The sequence below is a fragment of the Lagenorhynchus albirostris genome, chromosome 11, assembly GCF_949774975.1.
Source record: "Lagenorhynchus albirostris chromosome 11, mLagAlb1.1, whole genome shotgun sequence".
Lineage (NCBI taxonomy): Eukaryota > Metazoa > Chordata > Mammalia > Artiodactyla > Delphinidae > Lagenorhynchus > Lagenorhynchus albirostris.
Genome location: NC_083105.1, coordinates 62,182,965 through 62,203,085, shown reverse-complemented (window position 1 = coordinate 62,203,085; position 20,121 = coordinate 62,182,965). Strand labels below are relative to the sequence as shown.

Genomic DNA, 20,121 nt, shown 5'->3' with positions numbered 1-20,121 from the left:
ATGTGTCATTTAGTAAACAAGTGAAAATTGATGTAGTACAGCTAAATGTGCATTAGACATGATTTTCTTTCCTTTTTTTTTTTGGCTGCATTGGGTCTTCATTGCTGCGCACGGGCCTTCTCTAGTTGCAGCAAGTGGGGGCTACTCTTTGGTGTGGTGTGCGGGCTTCTCATTGTGGTAGCTTCTCTTGTTGCGGAGCACGGGCTCTAGGCATGCGGGCTTCAGTAGTTGTGGCTCGTGGGCTCTAGAGCGCAGGCTCAGTAGTTGTGACACTCGAGCTTAATTGCTCCACAGCATGTGGGATCTTCCCAGACCAGGGATCGAACCCGTGTCCCCTGCATTGGCAGGACGATTCTTAACCACTGCGCCACCAGGTAAGTCCCATAATTTTTTTTTTTTTGGCCACTCCTCACAGCTTGCGGGATATTAGTTCCCTGACTAGGGATCAAACCCGGGCCTGGTAGTGAGAGTGCCGAGTCCTAACCACTGGATCGCAGGGAATTCCTTTGTTTCGTTTTTTGATTACTAGTGATAGAAACCCAATTCAGAATGATTGTGTTCAAAGCAAACTGAATCACTCACGTAACCCAATGGTATAGCTAGCTTTGGGCAGGGCTTCATCTGGGGACTCAGATAATATCAACCAAGCTGCTGTCCACTTGTCTCTTTCTTTCTACCTCCCTCTCACTCTGGGCTCTACTTCAGTTCCAGGGCGGTTTTATTCTCAGACAGGTTCCGCCTGCATGGTGGGATGATGGCCACCATCTGCTCTGGGCTTGATGGAATCCTCCCCACCAGCAGGCAGAGTATCTTTTCCCCTATTGTTGCAGCAAAAATCTCAGGGCTCTGTCTGACACCTAGTTTGGGTTACGAGCCGAGTCTCAAACCAAAAGTAGTGGCCAGGGGTGCCTGGGACACGAGCTGACCCTTGGAGTTAGAGGGTGAGTCACCTGGACTGAAAAAGAGATTGGTGAGGAGTCTTCTCAAGAGGTGGGGTCAGAGATTCAGAATGACCAAGTTTCCAAAGCTGAATAGGGTTAGTTTAGGAAGACATCTCGGTCTCTTCTATTTAATGGCACCATACAACATTAGAAAAACGACACACAAACACATATGTTTGTTCCATTTCATTTGATTGCATTCATTTCATACAGCGTTGAGGATCTACTATGTGCCAGGTACTGTTTGGACATGGGAAAATAGCAGTGATCAAGACATACAAAGTTCCTGCTCAAGGAACTTACTTTCTGGGGACAGGGGGGCAAATAATGAACGAGTCAGTGAGCATATGTCAGGCAGTGATAAATTCTATTTAAAAAATAAATTTAAAGAGCAAGGTAAGGAGCAGCAAGAGCCAGCCGTGGGAGGTAAGGACTATTTCAGAGGGGCTGGTTAGGGGAGACCTCACCTTGAAGGATAAATCTGACCGAAGTGAGAGAGCAAGTCACATGAATAGCTATCTGGAGGAGAACTTCCAGGCAGAGGGAAAAGCAAGTATAAAGACCCTGAGACAGGGCCAATGAGTTCCCCCTGAGCAATACGTGTGCATTTAGCAACATACACATTTGCATGTGTGTGTGAACATATTAATCCTTTATTTTCCTACATTAGAACATTTCATAGTGATATTATGACAGTGATATTAAACTCCAAAATCCATGGAGTCTTTCTAATATTGACTCAGCTAGGTAAGACATTTAGGAATCTTGCTGAATATGCAGATGTGCCTGGACTGAGAGTACCTTGAAGCAGGGGCTTCCTTTTTCCCACAGAATCTGAACCCAGGAGAAGCTTAGTGAATGGTGCAGGTGGAATAACGAGCCATGTGCCACAAGAAACATCAAGGCTGATGGCAGAGATCGTGGGTGACCCTGCCAAAGCTGGGTGGGGAGACCCTCTCTCCAGGAGTGTCCTCACCTCTGTCCTTTTGGTCTAAGTGCTGTGGACGTGCCCGGCAGCGCAAAGTGGCTCCTGAGGGTGGTTCCTACTGATGCTGGGTAAAGGTCCCCTCATTCAAAGACTAACGCGAAGTAAAAATTCCTCTGATCTTCAGCCTCAGCAAGGGTTATGTTGCCTAGAAGAGGAAAAGCTTGGGGTGGGGCATCTGTGTGGCAGGTGGAAGGGAGTGGAAGAAGTCAGAAGGCAAGAGACCTGCCCTCCCTAACTGGTTGGTAACAGTTTCCCTGAACTTGGAACCCCTATAACCTATCCCTACTAGGCACTGCTCTTCACCCAGCGATGCTCTTTTCCTTGAATTGCAGTGACTTCTGACATGTTTGACGTTAATTCTTTACTGTCCACAGTAGCTAGATTGGTCTACCTCTTCTTTATTGTCATAAAGATATGTCCTTTGTTATCTGCTTATATTAATCTCAGAGTATGAATTCTTAGACCATGTTCATGAGCAATACATTCTAAATTTAGTTCAGTGTCTACCTTAATTGCTCATTGCAAGCTGGCACTGATAAAGGCTTTTTGATGATGAATAAGACTGCAATGATTACACTAGAAATCAAAGACTACTTCTCGTACTTGGGGATTCTGCTCCTCTGGAAATGCTAGCCTCCTCTCTTACAAATCTTCTCTCATAAATTGGTTTCAAGCTGAGCTTGCCTGAAACCTTCCAGTGTGATGATCAGGAGACCTGGGTTCTCCATTAAATTCACCAACAAATTCTATGTGACTCTATGTGCCTCCGTTTCACAATCTGCTAGTGCAAGACAAAAAAAAAAGGCTCACAGGGCTTGAAGGTAGGGGAGAGAGGTAAAATAAGAAAGTAGATGTGGAAGGACTTTAAAAGTAGGACATAAGGGGACTTCCCTGGTGGTCCAGTGGTTGAGACTCTGTGCTCCCAACGTGGGGCACCTGGGTTCGATCCCTGGTTGGGGAGCTGGATCCCACATGCTACAACTAAGAGCCCACATGCCGCAACTGAAAAGATCCCGCATGCCGCAATGAAGATCCTGTGTGCCGCAACTAAGACCCAGCGCAAGCAAATAAATAAATAAAAATATTTTTTTAAAAAAAGTAGGACATAAGGATCCTGCCTCAAGTCCACACCTCCTTTCTTTCAGGGCCAGCCCTCTCAGAAACTCTTCTTTCTCCCCACAGGCATAATTCTTCTTCAGGAGCCTTAGGTTCTTTGTGTAAAGTAGGAAGAACCGCTTGTGTATCATCTTTTGCAGAGATTCCTCCCAATGACTCCTTTTACCGCATCTCTGCCACTTGCTTCTTCTTTACAGGCCTTCAAAGAGCTAGTTTTCTAAGCCTGGAGCTTCATTTATATTCCCATTCTGTTATTTCTAGGAGAAAAACTCAGAAGGAGGAGGTAAGATGCCTAGAGTGCCTAAGATTTCTCACTAGAGAGAAATGTGATGAAGAATCAAATGGTGAGCCCCAGAAGTTTCAGAAGACAGAAAAGGAACAGGCAAAAATAAACTCCAGGTGAATGAAAGACCTGAAGTTGTAAAACAAAACAAAACAAAACAAAACCTTCAAAATTATCTGAAAAAAAAATAGAATATCCTCATGATCTAATTTCTTAAATTAAGAAAAAGCAGAAGTATGAAAAATGGACAATTTTGATAAAATTTACTATAACAAATATTAAAATCTCCTACATAAAAGACATCTCAAACAAGCTTAAAATACAAGTGACAGACAGGGAGATGGGGAGAAGGTATCTGCAACATACATGTATATCAGAAAAAGATGGGTATCTGTAAAGGACTCCTACAAACCAACAACAATAATAATAATAAAGAAGAAGAAGAAGAGAAGCAACTCTATAAAAAAATGGACAAAAGGCAGGAATAGTCAATTTCCAGAAGAAGAAATCCAAATAACCGATAATACATAGAAAAACCTACTCTACCTCTCTAGTAATCAGGGAAATGCAAAATAAACTGACAATGAGATTCACTTCACATCTACTGGATTAGTAATAACCTGAAAGTCTGACCATTTTAAGCATTGGTGAGGATGTGGAGAAACTAGGACTCTCATAACCTGTAACTGACACAATCACTTTGGAGAGCAACTTGACAATACATATTTACTGAGGTTGAAAATGCACATATCTTTTGACCCAGAAACTCTACTGCCTTACAGCAGTGTTTTTCAATCCATTAGTAGGTCATGAAATAAATTTATTGGGTCACATCCATCATTTTACAAAAATGAAATAGAATAGGAAATAGAGTGCATTTAGCAAAAATAGGTATTATTTTGTTAAACTTTTATTTCATAAATGAACTGGGTCTTGATATAAAATGCATTTCTTATTGTGAGTTACACTTAAAAAGAAATAAAAACACTGTCTAAGAGAAACTCTCATTAATAAGGACAAGAAGGCATGTTTGAGGATGTTCCCTGTGATGTAGAGTTTGTAATAATGAAACACTGAAAACAAAGTACATGTCTATTAGCAGCAAATAGATAAACAAATTGGAGTGTATTCATGTGATGGAACACCACACAGAAGCTACAATTAATGAACTTGTTCTATATGGATGAATTCTGAAAAGAAGTTTGAGGGGAAACAAAACAGAAAAATGTCACACTAAACCAATTATATGAATTTTTAAAACATATAAAAATACTTTATCCTATATATATATATATATATATATATATATATATATATACACCACAAGTAGTATATGGTACACATATTTTTTTAAAGTATTAAAAGTGGACTGGTATAAAAGGGATGCCTAAAGGAAGGAAGGGAAATGGAACTTGGGAGGAGAAAATAGGTATGATGTTATTTATTCATTTTGGGTGGTGGACACACAGATGAATGTAACAATATTCTTTGTTCTTTTCCTTTAAAAAAATTTTTTAACACATAAAAAATAAATGGAATTATAAAGTTTTTAATCTTGCTCTGAGATGCAATAAAATAAAAATTGCATTAACCATTGGTTATTAAAACCCTTTGGGGAATTCCCTGGTGGTCCAGTGGTTAGGACTCTGTGCTTCCACTGCAGGGGGCATGGGTTAGATCCCTGGGTCTGGGAACTAAGAGCCTGCATGCCGCGAGGTGTGGCCAAAACAAACAAAACAAACAAAGAACTCTTTCATCCCGCGATTTTTTTTCAGTGCCTTAAGAAGAATAATCTGCCCCACATCAGCCTGTCAAACTCAATAAATTAGTATCTAGAGGTGGCAAATCACTATGTTTATTATCTGTACTAGCAAAAGAGATTTATCTTTCCCTGAAGCTTCAGTCTTTGCTCTTCACACATGCTGTTCCCTCTTCTCAGAAAGCCCTTCCTCTATTGTCTGCCAGTCAATCTCCCAATCTGCCAGTCATCTCCTCCATCATCTAGTTCAGACCTGACTTTTCATGGTGAAGCCAGAGGCTGAGACCTATCTGGCTGTGGGTACAAGGCCACACACCTCCCCAGGCCTCTCCCAGATACTCTCGCAGTTTCCCTCCCCCCACAGGAAAGTCTGAGGTCGACACTGAATTGGATATCCTTGCGCAGCAGGGGTTAAGCAGTTTGGGACATGGAGATTAACATCTAAAATGAAAGGGATGGGCCAGAGGCTAACCCTATTCACTGCATATGGTTTTCAACATATGAGCTCTATAAATATACATGCAGACAAAATTAAGTAGATGACCTTCTTTTCTCTCCCTTCCCTTCATCAACTCCTGGGGATGAGCTTCTCCTCCTCTTCCTCAAAAAAGAAAGTCTTCATGGATGACCCCACCACCACCAGAATTTAGCAATTTACTACTCCTTCCTTTAACTTTCACTGTACCTTGACATTTCTCTGTTATAGCATCTATCACATTAGAGCTCAATTATTTTTGAATGTCGATCATCTCTACTAATCCTCTGAGTTTTTTGAAGGAAAGGCCTGCCTCGTATTTGCCTTTATTTTCCTGGAACCTAGTAGAATGGCTGCAGAGCAGGCCCTCAGTGTTTGCTGAATTAATAGCAAATGCTGATGACAAGCTAAATGACGCACAGGTTTGGGGAGCTCAAATTGGTTCCCACTTATTGTACCACAAAACTGGAACCACTTAAAGATGGTCATCATTTGGGGGCAGTCTGATGGTTTCTCACTATCTCTTCTCCAGACCCTTGTAATAAGGGTATCCTTAACCTCCCATCTTTTTCCACTCTTATACAACCTGGAGGACACTTCTCCAGGCTAGTTTTTACAAAACATCCCTTTCATCTTGTCACTCCCTTGGGCAAAATGCATTATGATTCCCTAATACCTTTCAAATCAAATCCAAATCCCTAATCTTCACACATAAGTCTGCCCAAGCATCCTCCCTTGCTCTAGTATTCCAAACGTATCTCCCAATCATTTTATTTTAATATGTTCCTTATCAATTGATACTGTATCTTTTTTAATTGGAGTATAATTGCTTTACAATGTTGTGTTAGTTTTTGCTGTAGAACAACGTGAAAGAGCTGTATGTGTGTATATATATATGTGTGTGTATATATATATATATATATATATATATATATATATCCCCTCCCTCTCGAGCCTCCCTCCCACCCCCTCTCCCAATCATTTTATAGTGTGAAATATACTGGGGCCGGAATCTATCTGTCTGACCTCTGATTTATTCCAATCAATAAGAACAATGCCTGGCCTGGGGGAGATGCTCAATAATTGTGGAATTAATGAATAAACAGACTATTTCTAAAATATAACCATTTGTTTCAGCCAAGCTAGTTTTCTTTTTGTTCTCTGCAAGCTCCTATCAGCCCATCTTTGTGTCTGCTAATACATAATAAACAACACCTAATAAAATGTACTGCACATTTTAATATATGTGCCCAAATATAAGGCAATCCTTGTTTCCCCAAAGAGAAGAACTAAAAAAATAGTTTTTGGTCAACCTGATATACATGAAATAGTCATATGTCTACTTTAAATAGTTACTAATTTAGTGAAAATTTAAGTCTAATACTATTTAGCAACATATATTTTAAATCATTTATAAAATATTTAGATATAATGCTTTTTCACTCAAATTTCATAACAATTTAATTCAAATTATCAGTGCCTTCATCATCATTCAAGTCACTTTTATTGTCAACTTGCTCAATTTGCAGATCATGTCATCCTACGTATATCTGAATTGTTTGAGGACAGTTGTTTTTTCCTTTTTAATTCATGCTATGCTTGCATATTCCTGATATCCAAAATATAACCTCTTTCTGTTGCTTTTTTTCTGTTGCTTTTAATATTTATTTATTTATTTGGTTGCACCGGGTCTTAGTCGCGGCTCCACGGCTCCTTAGTTGCGGCAGGCGGGCTCCTTAGTTGTGGCATGCTCACTCTTAGTTGTGGCATGCATGTGGGATCTAGCTCCCTGACCAGCGGTTGAACACCGGCCCCCTGCATTGGGAGCACGGAGTCTTATCCACTCCGCCACCAGGGAAGTCCCTCTGTTGCTTTTAAAACGCTTATTAGTAACAATATCTAACACTCAAAACTGTGAGGTCCTAAAAAAATAAATAAATAAAATAAAATTAAAAAAAAAAAAACTGTGAGGTCCTAACCCCAGAATAATTAATTAAATCTGTGTTAAATGTTTTTCCTTTTCTTTTTTTCTTTTTGCCACACGGCTCGGCTTGTAGCGTGCAGAGATCTTAGTTACCTGACCAGGGATTTAACCCAGACCACAGCAGTGAAAAGTGCCAAGTCCTAACCAATGGACCACTAGGAAATTCCCTCTTTTGTTTTTTTAAGTGATTCCATCCAGTGACCTCTATATGCTTGCAGAACTAGCATTGACTGAAGTTATCTCAGGCTGCATCCTCCCAAGCAATACCTTGATTCAAAACAAAATATCATATATAAAAAAAATCAGACATTGTGGACTATAATAGGAGACTTTATAAGAACACAAAATAGAAGGCAACTTCCTTTCTGAGGAATTATTTTGAGAGGAAAAACAGTACCTTATATTCAGGTATATAAGGTATTTATTAATTTAATAAATATTTAATGAGCACTGCTTGTGTGCTAGGCACTGTGCTAGGAACTGGAAATACAGTGAGCTTAGAATCTCACAGGGAAGACAGTCATTAAATGTATAATGCCACAGTTAATTAATTATGATCATTTAAGTACTATAAGGGATAAGTTTAGATAGCTACAAGATGAGTAACTGGGGAACCTAGGTCTGTGGGGTTAAAAGTCTCCTATACCATGCTGTTTATGTACAGTGCAGCAGTAATTCACGTGCCCAGTCAGTCTGGATTTAAATCTTGACACAAACCTTAAGTAGGTTATTTAACCTCATTTTCCTCATTTATAAAGTGGAACTAACAACAGTATCTACCTTATGAAGTTATAGTGATGATTAAATGAGTTAATACTTTTAACAATGATGGCACTCAGTACCTGCTCAATAAATGTTAGCTATTGTTGCCATTTCAGCTGAAACCTGAAAGACAAGCCAAGAGGAAGGGAAGAAGGAAGAAACTCTAAGCAGAGCGACATGTGCAAAAGTCCAGAGGCATAAGGTTGCCTGGCCTATTCTAGAACTGAAAGGCCAATGTTTCTTAGCATAGGAAGCTAAGGGGGATTCACTTTGTTATAAAGCAGAAACTAACACACCATTGTAAAGCAATTACACTCCAATAAATATATTAAATAAAAAAAAAAAAGAAAGCTAAGGGGAAAGGGATACCATGAGATGTGAGGCGAGGCTGGGAAGGTAGGCTGAGATCAATTATGCAAGGCCTTGTAGGCCAGGATAAGGAGTCTGAACTTTATCCTCCAAGTCAGAGGAAAGTTGAAAGGTTTTACAAAAGGGAGTAACAAGCTTAGATTTGCAACTTCAAAGGCGGTCTCTGGCTACAGCATAGAGAACTGGTTGGAGGGAGGCCAAAATAGATGAAAGGAAAACCAGTAAGGAGCCTACTCTGGTAATCTAGATTAGAGGCTTGTCGCTTAGACTAGGGAAGTGGCACAGAAGAGAGAAGGAAGCAGGATGATTGAAGAAACAGAAGACAGAACCAACAAGGCTTAGTGTATGTATGGTAGGGTGAGAGGGCATGGAGGGACAGGCCCTGAACAGTATATAAATATTTGAGGAAGAAATGAATGAATTTCTGTGTTCCTGCCATATTGTTTTACCACATGAAACGTCTTCCTTCTACTCCATCCTTCCAGGCAAAATTCCTTCTCGTTTCCTCCACAAAACTGTCTGAATGATCTTAGCCCCTTCTTTCTGGGAGTGTTCTAGAATTTTGGAACTGAACTTCTTTTTGGCCTTAAGAAGCGGCATGTGGAACTTCCATGAGGAGGGATTGAACCCGTGCCCCCTGCATTGGAAGTGCGGAGTCTTAGCCACTGGACCACCAGGGAAGTCTTAGAACTGAACATTCTTGAGAAATACATTGAGGGCTGTTGAGAGAACTTAGAAATTGTCTGAAGATGGAGATGATGTTTTAGTCAACTTTCTATCCCACCCACTCCCATATACCTAATACTTATAGAAATCCACCCATTTATAGAACTTTTCCTCTGAATACATGAGTGGTTCAAGCATAAACAGCCTATGCTAACATAAAGCTCTGCGACCCATAAAGCATTATACAGATGTGGGAGCTTTCACAACCATTTTCTTCTCGGGTCTTCACAGAACTCTTATAAAATAGGTACTACTATAGAGGAAATAAGCTCATAACTAAAGTGACATGTCCAGGGCTTCCCTGGTGGTGCAGTAGTTTAAAATCCGCCTGCCAAGGACAGGAATAAAGACACAGACATAGAGAATGGACTTGAGGACACAGGGAGGCAGAAGAGTAAGCTGGGACGAAGTGAGAGAGTGGCTCAGAACTCAGAAATATTTCCAATTCAGTGACTATTCTCCAAATTGAGGCAGGACTATGTCCCATTTTAGCAGGAAGTGGCAAGAGCCATCGTCACCCAGTTTCCTGAATTAAAACTGAACAGGACTTTGAGGGGCTCAAGAATACAAATCCTTTCTGTGTCCCCTGTTTCTTGTTTATAGGATACAGACTTCATTCAACCTCCTTGACCTTCCTGGAATTCCAAAGCGCAGATTCAAACAGTTGCTAATCAGGAAAGGGAGGGGATGCAAAAACAGGGGAGAAACAGTCAAATGGTGGTTCAGCCTTGGGCAGGCACCTGGTTCCTCCTCAAGGAGTGTGCATAACTGTATCTTTGAGTTCTTCTGCAGAACCGGGACCCCACCCAGGTGGAGGATGGTAACTTCAGGCTGAGTGCAAGATTCCTAGAGCACCATCCTGTTACCTCACCTCCAACCAATGAGAAGAACCCTGTAGCCCTCACCCCAAATTTTGCCTTCCTTTTCTGGGCCCAGCGATGACCATCCTGTTAGGCCTCCTGTTTGGCCCATGTGTTTCAACTGTTTACAAGGTTCATCTCCAACAGGGTCCAACAGTGTCAAGCTAAATTTGTTACTATGAGGGTAAACGCTAATTTCGGGCACAGAATTTAGATCAATTTAGATCAGGTGGCGAGACACTTCTACTCTACTAGGCAGGACTACGCCCACCCTCAGCAGAAAGTAGTTACAGAAGAAAGAGACCTCCGCCCCAATTCCCAAGCAGTATCTTGACTATGAAGTCTCTCAGGGGGGAGTTGTTAGGGGAACCACTGACTGAAACCACCCTCCCTGGCTGGGCAAGATAGTAACCACGTGCATGAGTTATCTTACACCAGGAGGTCCTGGTAACGAACGTGGAACTAATGAGCTAGAATTCAGGAAAGATCAAAAGAAGAGAGGAGACGCCAGTCCATACGTCTTACCAACCTCCCAGAATCCTCCTCGCTGGAATCTCGCTGGATGAGCAATGCCTGCACCACCGGGAAGGACCCTGAGTCAGAGCAATTGGCCAGAGACAACCCGGAAACTAACCCCATCACCATAAAACCTGAGGCTGTGAGCCACCACGTGGCAGAGCAGTTCTCTTGAGTTCCCTGACCCTGCTGCTCTCCACCGGGGTGCTCCTTCCCAATAAAGTCTCTTGCTTTGTCAGCACGGTGTGTCTCCTTGGACAATTAATTTCCGAGTGTTAGACAAGAGCCCACTCTCCCCCTTCCTGCAATACCACTTCTGGGACACCTTCCCAGTTTCAGGTATTAATTAATGTAGTCAAACATATTTATTGGGCTTCCCTGGTGACGCAGTGGTTGAGACTCCGCCTGCCGATGCAGGGGACACGGGTTCGTGCCCCGGTCCGGGAAGATCCCACATGCCGCGGAGCGGCTGGGCCCGTGAGCCATGGCCGCTGAGCCTGCGCATCTGGAGCCTGTGCTCCGCAACGGGAGAGGCCACAACAGTGAGAGGCCCGCGTACCGCAAGCAAAAAAAAAAAAGCTTATTGAGCAACTACTAGGTGCCAGGCATGACACCTAGCGGTGGGGATAAGGTACAGCAGTGAACAAGGCAAGAAGGTGCTTGCCCTCAGTGTGATTCAGGGAGCCGGTCAAAGGAAACAAATGTATAAATGATGCGGTAAGTGCTATAAAAAAAATACACAGGGTGATGGGAGAAAATATATGTCCCTCTGGTCGGAGAGAACCTCTCAGAAAAGTGGCATTAAGGTTGAGACCCGAACTTGGTCTTCAGGAGGCACTTACCTTAAGACATTATTCCCACAGACCTACTTTGAAAAACGCCTACAAAAGGAAAGAGCGGACTTGGTCCACAGAGGGGCGGCTTCCAGGCATCCAACCTTAGCTGAAAACTTTGACCGGCACTAGAGGGCGCCGCGGGTCCTCCCAACCCCCAGGAGGCACCGTAGACACAGGCCCTGCCTAACTGACCTCTGGCAGCTGCCGCGCCAAGGCCCCGAAGTCCGCAAACGGACAGAGAGCAAGGTCGGCGGCGCTAGGAAGCCCGAAGGCCCTAGAGCATCGCGAGGGGTCATGAGGCCCTCAAAGAGAGGACATTCTCAGGATCACAACCCAACCAAGAGCAGATACTCTCTCGCTTCCTCCAGGACAGCCGGCTTCCGGCGCCTCTAAACCAGGAAGTGCCGGCGGCGTCCAATCCTGGCCCTCCTTCCGAACTTAGCCTTAGCGTACGCTCCTCGCCCGGGCAGCGCGAGGCGAACGGTCTATGGTTACCAATCAGCTCTCAGGAAAGGCGCATGCGTCGTCAAAAGAACGCAACGTACGGGAACTTTGACCTGAAGACGACTTACTCTCGTCTGCCCCTCCCTCACTGCGAAGATGGCGGTCTCCAGAATGTGCTGGGCGCGGGCTGCTTTGTGGGGTTCGGCGGGGCCCCCTGGACCTTATGTCGCCCGGAGGCTGCAGTTTGTTCGCTCTGGCATGGCTTGGGGGGCCCCTCGGTGAGGGATTTGGAGAGAGAAAAGCATTTTTGACGTTCAGGCTCTTCCAGTGTCTCAGTTTTGTTTGCATGCTGTGTCTTAATTCTCAGGGCTCCACGCCCCGGCCCCTGGATTTTTATTGTGCCGCGCAGAATTCGCACCGGGATCCCTGCTAGAGAGCTGGCTTCGTGACCCTCTCAATTCTCAGTGCCCCATGTTGTCTGAATTCCCCACGTGTCCTGAGCCTCCCTTTTTCGGCTCAGATTTTACTACTGCTTATCCGGATCTCACCTCTCTGGCTTTAGCCTGCTGCTCAGATTGCCCCTCAGGCCTTCCGCTCTCTCCAGACTCACCACTTCCCCGACATCCATTCTTGCCTGGCCTCTCGTCTGCCTTATCTGTTTTTCTCAGTCTGACTGCTTATCTCTCCATGATCTCAAGATCTTTGGATTTCAGAAGTTTCAGGTCTTAGCATACATTCTCTGAAGCAGATGTTTTACATTATGGACCCCAGGCGTGAAGGGGCTTCCAGGCTGGTTCCCAGATAGTCTCTTTCATCTTCCTTGTAGGTCTTCAAAGCTTCACCTTTCTCCAAAGGCAGATGTGAAGAGCTTGATCTCTTATGTGGTGACCAAGACAAAAGTGATTAATGGGAAATACCATCGTTTCTTGGGTCGTCATTTCCCCCGCTTCTATGTCCTGTATACAATCTTCATGAAAGGTAAAGACAAAACTAAAATAAAAATCCATTGAATCAGCTCTTGGGCAGTGTCAGAGAGTTAGAATAAGTAAGATCGCTTGCAGGCTCTGCGATGGGGGTGTAAGCTGGTATGTCTTCTGTTTCATAAATGCTTGAGCATTAAACTATTTCTTGTAAGTTAGCCCTTCTTGATGTTTCTAGAAAGGTATGTTGAGAAACAACTTCTGACAACACCCAGGAGGATTATAGGTATTTTTGCACTTTTCCTAACCACACATCTGACTATAGTAGAAATTATTTGTCGTGCACAAGGGCAGAGATCTATAGCTGCACAGACCTGCCCTGTGATTTACCAGTTGACTTGGCTTGTAAGAAAATGTAGTCTAATGTTTGTCACAGATCTCTCCTGGGTAGCACGTTGTGGAAATAGCACTACACGTACTTGGTTTGTGAATGTTTCGGTTCAGATCAGAGCTCTGCTAGTTACTAGGAGATGGTAGAGTGTCACGTGTCCACTCTGGAGCCAGACTGCCTGGGTTCAAATCCCAACTAGTCACTAGCTGTGTGATTGGACTTGTTACTTAACCTCTCTGTTCTTTGGTTTTCTCATCTGTAAAATGAGGGTAGTAATAGAACCTGCCTATTGTCTGCATGGCTATGAAGATGAAATAAATCCATACATGTAAAGTCCTTAGGACCAGATTCATAGTGACTGCTCAGTAAGTGTAGCTAGCTATAACTATTATACTCTAATTTTTTTTTTTTTTTTTTTTTTGCGGTACGCGGGCCTCTCACTGATGTGGCCCCTCCCGTTGCGGAGCACAGGCTCCGGACGCGCAGGCTCAGCGGCCGTGGCTCACGGGTCCAGCCGCTCCGCGGCATGTGGGATCTTCCTGGACTGGGGCACGAACCCGTGTCCCCTGCATCGGCAGGCGGACTCTCAACCACTGCGCCACCAGGGAAGCCCACTCTACTTTTTTTATCATAACACCAATTATAGTAAACTCCCACATTGTCAGCTCTGAATATTATAATTATTACTAGCTTCATGTACTTGCAAAAGCTGTAAAGTGGAGATAAGAATGACTGCTTTGTCTGCTCCCCAATTTATAACTAAAATCAAATGAAAAAAAGAGTCTAAAAGCATTTTGGTTGTTTGTGTTTAAGCCTTTTATTACAGAAAACTTCAAACATAACACAGAAGTAGAGTAATACAATGAACTTCCATATTCTCAACCTCACTTCAACAATTATTGACTCACGGCCACCAGTCTTATATCAATTATACATTGACTTTCTCCTGTATTATTTTGAAGCCAACCTAGACATTATACCATTTCATTCATAAATAGGAAAACATTTTTATGAACTAAAGTTCTAGGTCAGTGTAAGGATTATCTTGGAATGAAGTGAAAATGCAATCTTAGAAATATGTTGAATTCCAGTAATTATAAAAGTGTTCTAGAAAGGAGAAAAGTTAATATCTGGTTGAGATATACAAAGGGTTAATTGAGCAAGACTTCCTGAGGTTAAAGAGCTTTGAATTTTTATTTTAAAAAGGGAGTGAGTAATGAACCAGAAGAGGGAGACCATTCCCTGGTAGATCACAGAACGCCAGCTTGGCAGGAAGAGAGGTGATATGCTGGGGGCAGGGGGGTGGAAGGGGGCAGGGGGGTGGAAGGGGGCAGAGGGGAGAAGGATAAGAAACGAAATATAGGTCAGCTTCACAAGAGTTTCAAGTGACCTAGTTTAAAGCTTTGATTTAGAGTAGCATTGGGGAGGGAGGGACAAGTGTGTGTTGTGGGTGAACATGGAACAAAAGGCTGTGGTAATCAGATTGGGATAACATCACACTCTGTCCTCTACTTTAATGAGGTAGGATTGCAGATGTTATGGGCTGATGCCAAAAAGGCTAGAAGAATAAAGACAAATATGTGGAAGCACAATATAAAGTTTCATCAACTTTCATACCGGGAGATGGAGCATTTGAGACAGGTATGCGCCAAGGGCAGATGTCCAGAAGTTCACGGTGATATAATTAAAGTTAACCCAGAGCTCAAGTCTTTTCGTTCCTATTTTCTTCACCACTGACCAAGCTGTTGCCCCTTGCCATGAGATCAGATCATTTGTCAGAATCAGTTCATTCAGAGTTGTGAGCCTCCATAGCAGAGCTCCGTAGAGTTTCTGGAACACTTTCTGAATAAAAGTGAACAGTAAAGTCCAATTCGTTTCTGAACATATAAAAATCTGCAAGGAAGGATCCAAAGGCAGCAGGAAAGTAGTATTTGGTGATAACTTGATGGTAGTTTTGAAGCTGAGAGTAAGAATCTAGGACCATTCTGCAGATCAGGAAGAATTTACTTAGGGATTTGGTATACTGTCAGGCCCTGTACTAGACATTGTTTGGGATACAAAAGTAAACAGATCAGGGCTCCTGTCCTTAAGGAACTTACCAACTAGAGGTAGATAGAAATAACCTTGATCCTTACCTGGGCTCTAATAGAAGTTTACTGCACAGTGGGGTGGAGGGATTGTCCATTGTCCTAAAAACTTACTTGGGTTAAAACTGCATCTGTGTTTATTTCTGCTTAGTTCCGTCGAGACGTCGCCAAGTGTCTTTTCCTAGGTATTCTTTCCATTCCACCCTTTGCCAACTACCTGGTCTTCTTGCTAATGTGAGTACAGAGTTCTGTCTCTCCGGCATACTGAAGATATGTAGATTTTTTTAAAATTACAAATTAAGAACTTTCCATTTCAGAAGTTAGGCAGAGGTTATCAAACTTCTGCTCCAATTTTCTCATTAGCCCAAGGTTCATAAAAGCCACCTGGGTTACTGCGACGGCTGTAGGAGTAGGTGGCCTGGCTTCTCCCTGTCTCTTAGCTGCTCCTGTGTGATGTGAAATAAGATAATGATCTTTTCCATCATCCCTAGAGGCAGCAACCCACTCTCTTAGAGGCATAGCAGCTTGGGACAAATTTTTTTCTTCAGGAGAAAAATGCATTTCATATTCTGATAATACCAATCTTTATTACTTTACCTTATATCTGAAGATGACAGTTTTAAACTATGACCTTGCATGTTTTTCTAGTTATCTATTGTATAACAAACAACCTCAAAGCTTAATAGCTTAAAACAACCACCATTTTCATGATTTTATGGGGCAGGAATTTGGGCAGGACTCAGGTGGCGGAAAGATTTTTCTCCCGTGTCTCTCAGTGATAGTTAAAACTGGTGAATGGACTAGTCTGGACAGTCTAAGGTCACTCTTAGGTCTGGTGCCTTAGCCAGGATGGCTTTGGAAGACTGGAACTGTCAACTAGGGTGCCTGCATATGGCCTCTGTAATGTGGTGGCTTCAGGGCAGCGGGACTCCTTACATGGCAGCTTAGGGCTCCAAGAATGAGTGTTCCAGCAAATAAGAATCTGCATGGGGCTTCCCTGGCGCCACCAGGGAAGCCCTGCATGGCCTTTTATAACCTAGCCTTGGAAGTCACAAAGACTTCTGCTCTATTCTGTTGGTTGATGCACTCACCCAGATTTTAAAAACCAGAGGCACAGACCTCACTTCTCAATAAGAGGAGTGCCAGGGAATTTGTAACCATGTTTTAAAACCACCGCCCGTATAGAGAAATGAATTAGAGGAATTCCATTTTGTATACACATAGGGACTGTGAACAGTTTGAGGTTGTCAACATCACATACAAAGTCCAGCTCTGTCTGCAGCTTTGTCCAAAATATGTTCATCACATGCTTTGATTCAAAAGGAGTCATTTATCTGATTGCTGCATACAAGGCTGTTCCCTTACTGCTTCCTTTTACATAACCTCAGTAACGTTGCTTGAAATTGGGCTTCAGTGTATCTTTAAACCTTGGTCTGACACTCATTTACAGGAAAGAACAGTAAGGTAGGGAAATAGTGTTTCCATCTCTTCCTCCAAGCATTCATGTCTGCTAAATGCTTTCTTAGCTCACTTTGAAAGATGCCCGTTTCAGCAAGTGACTTTGTGATTCCTTTTCTTTTCAGGTACCTGTTTCCTAGGCAACTGCTGATCCAACATTTCTGGACCCCAAAGCAACAAATTGATTTCTTAGATATCTATCATGCTCTCCGGAAGCAGTCCCACCCAGAAATTCTTTGTTATTTAGAAAAGGTTATCCCTCTCATTTCTGATTCAGGACTCCGGTGGCATATGACAGAATTGTGCACCAAGGTATTCCTCCAATTAACCCTTCCTGCAAACCAGGAATCTTGTTAGATCCAGCGTGCACTAAAACTGGGTAAGAAGGCTAGTCTGGACCTTCCTAACATCTGCCCATCTCTTACCTCTCCCAAGATGCAACGTGGTACCCACCCAGCAATACATGATATCCTGGCTCTGAGACAGTGTTTCTCTAACCGTCCTCTGGGCATGAACCAGCTCCATGCTTTGCAGATGGTGAGCACTCAGGCTTTCTCTATTCCATGGCGTCACCTCGCTTTAGGTCTTACTTGCAGTAACACCGAGTTGACTTTCTCCCCCTATATTGTGTCACAGAAAGCCTTGAGTCGAGCAATGCTTCTCACACCTTATCTGCCTCCTGTCTTGTTGAGATACCGTTTAAAGACTCATACCACTGTGATTCACCAACTGGACAAGGCTTTGGCAAAGCTGGGGATTGGTCAGCTGACTGCGCAGGAGGTGAAGTCGGTAAGTGCTTGATTGCAATATCAACCTGCAGTCCTTGGTGGGCTTTTGAGCTCACGGGGCTGGGAGCTTCCAGGGAGCTCCTTGTCTTGCTTGTTACAGCAGAGCCCAGGCTCTTTATTCTCTCACCTCATTGCTATGTCTTTTTTTCTGAGTGAACTTAACTAGTGGGAAGGAGTTGCCCACAATAATTTTGGTTTATGTATGTTTTCTTCTGGCCCTTCAAAAAGCAAGGACACTACACTTTACATCTATTGTTTTAGATTGTATAGGGCTTTTTGCTTCTCATCCTGTCCATCAGAGTTCATATTGCCATGGTGAAAGGTTTCTTGTGGGGATGAGGTTTTAACTTATTTAAAGGGGATTTGGGATTCTCTGTGGGTTTATACTTCCTTGGCATACTTGCTCTGTGATCATTAAGGATTGTTTCTCTTCTGAGCGATCTAGGCTTGTTATCTTCGTGGCCTGAATTCCACCCATATTGCTGAAGAGAGGTGTCGAACTTGGCTGGGAGAATGGCTGCAGCTTTCCTGCAGCCTGAAAGGTGAGACAAATGCCTGTGGTTATGCCACTAAGATCCAAGTCATTTTTGTATTTTATTCTGAGGTTTTATTTGGGAGTTAATTATTAAGTAGTGTGAGACCCTTATCTAATATATATGTCTAATTGAAAGGGCGCAGACTCACTTGCCTACAGGGGCTAGGCAGGTAATGAAGTAGACTGTGCAAGACAAGAGGGAGGACTACGGATTATGGGAACCCGAGTGTGAAGCAGGGTTGCCCAACCTTGGCACTACTGATGCTTTGCTGTGGAGGCTGTCATGTGCATTATAAGACGATACAGCAGGCATCCCTGGCCTCTATCCACTAGATGACAGTAGCACCCCCTCACCCAGTTCTGACAACCAGCAATGTCTCCAGACCTCGCCATGTAACTCTGGGAGAAGCACCAGCCCCAAGGCGTTCAAATTCAGAATGAAAACACTCAGTTGCCTAAACAGAAAGTATCTGCGGGTGGGTATTAGACCTATGGGTCTCCTGTTTGGAACCTTTGGCTAGGCCTCGATATCTTCTAAGCCTCTGAACATCAGGGTAGGCCTACTAATCTCCTTGGGGCTGAGAAATGTCCCTGGAGGACCAGCTTCTACCGGAAAATTCCGAAGGGTGACAGTGGGGTTTAGTACGATTACCATCTCTGAATTTTCTACTGCCATCACATGAGAATCAAGTAGATACAGATATTTGGTGGAAGGAAAGAAAGTGTGCATGCAGGGACTGGAATGAAGCAGGGGAACTTTGAGAACAGTGGCCTCTTAATGTCACACCTCCCTGTACTTGGCTTTCTGCCTCTGGTGTCAAGCCCCACATAACAAGGTAGCTGGAAGGCAGGCTCTTCCCTGGCCAAACCATTAACGTTGATGTTGTTTTCAGAAGCTGAGCTGTCCCTCTTGCTACACAATGTGGTCCTGCTTTCCATCAACTACATTGGGACAAGGCACTGAGCCGACAAGGAGCGGGTGGCATTGTCCTGCATGCAGTCACATAGTCCAGCAGCGTGGGACCAAACAGCACTTGTCAGCAAAGAGTGTGTGCCCTGTTAGGCGTGTGCAAGGCAGAGGAGCAGGTGCCCGTGTGGCAGCTGGAACTGAAAGAAACCCTCCTGCTGGGGCGGCCCACGAGAGGTGTCATCCCAACTTCCTCAGAATTTGCTGGAGCTGGCTGCAGGCTTTGTACTGGGCTTTTACTATGGTGTTTTAAGTTCGGGTCCCAGGAAGTGAGCTTTTGCCCCAGGTGGGAATCCTCATTTGGCTTAGGACTTACCCACTGCCACATTCGTTACAGCTTTTTTTTTGTTTTTGCCGTACTCTCACTGCTGTGGCCTCTCCCGTTGCGGAGCACAGGCTCCGGACGCGCAGGCTCAGCGGCCATGGCTCACGGGCCCAGCTGCTCCGCGGCATGTGGGATCTTCCCGGACCGGGGCACGAACCTGTGTCCCCTGCGTCAGCAGGTGGACTCTCAACCACTGCGCCACCAGGGAAGCCCCGTTACAGCTGTTTTTGTTCAAGACAGTTTCTGGCTGATGAGGGGAACAGCACTACTTAAACTGGAGCCTTTATATCCATGCATGTACTTTGATGCCTCCGTCAGCACTTTGATATGACCAAAAATAGGGATTTTTATTTTTTGTTTCCCTCACAGGGCTAACCACTTCCCTTTTTTTCAAATCCTTTGAGCACCTTAACTTTTTTTTTTTTTAAGTAAATAACTTATGGGAACATTCTAATGGAAAGATAAAAGAAAATACAAGCTCTTCTTGAATCAAGTGTTTACAGCCTTCCCCTCCCTCTCTTAACTTCTGGACTGGGCTACAGCCCCTGTGGATCTTAAACGCTTTGCTACTTCCACTGTGTTGCAGCGATC

General features: G+C 43.6%; 1 protein-coding gene across 5 annotated transcripts; it reads left to right on the top strand.

Annotated features, from left to right (window-relative positions):
* Nucleotides 1-12,198: 12,198 nt before the first annotated feature.
* Nucleotides 12,199-19,340, top strand: LETMD1 (LETM1 domain containing 1). 5 transcript variants are annotated; one of them, XM_060166225.1, is made up of 9 exons: nucleotides 12,199-12,337; nucleotides 12,886-13,037; nucleotides 14,892-15,011; nucleotides 15,609-15,691; nucleotides 17,041-17,227; nucleotides 17,351-17,452; nucleotides 17,552-17,704; nucleotides 18,149-18,245; nucleotides 19,132-19,340. In XM_060166225.1, the coding sequence occupies exons 3-9, from the start codon at nucleotides 14,904-14,906 to the stop codon at nucleotides 19,200-19,202; spliced, it is 801 nt and encodes a 266-aa protein (XP_060022208.1). In that variant the 5' UTR covers nucleotides 12,199-12,337; nucleotides 12,886-13,037; nucleotides 14,892-14,903; the 3' UTR covers nucleotides 19,203-19,340. The 5 variants fall into 5 exon arrangements, with proteins under 5 accessions (XP_060022208.1, XP_060022209.1, XP_060022205.1 ...); XM_060166222.1 differs by having other exon boundaries at nucleotides 12,215-12,337; nucleotides 14,896-15,011; XM_060166224.1 differs by lacking the exons at nucleotides 12,199-12,337; nucleotides 12,886-13,037 and adding an exon at nucleotides 14,063-14,650.
* The last annotated feature ends 781 nt before the right edge of the window (nucleotides 19,341-20,121 follow it).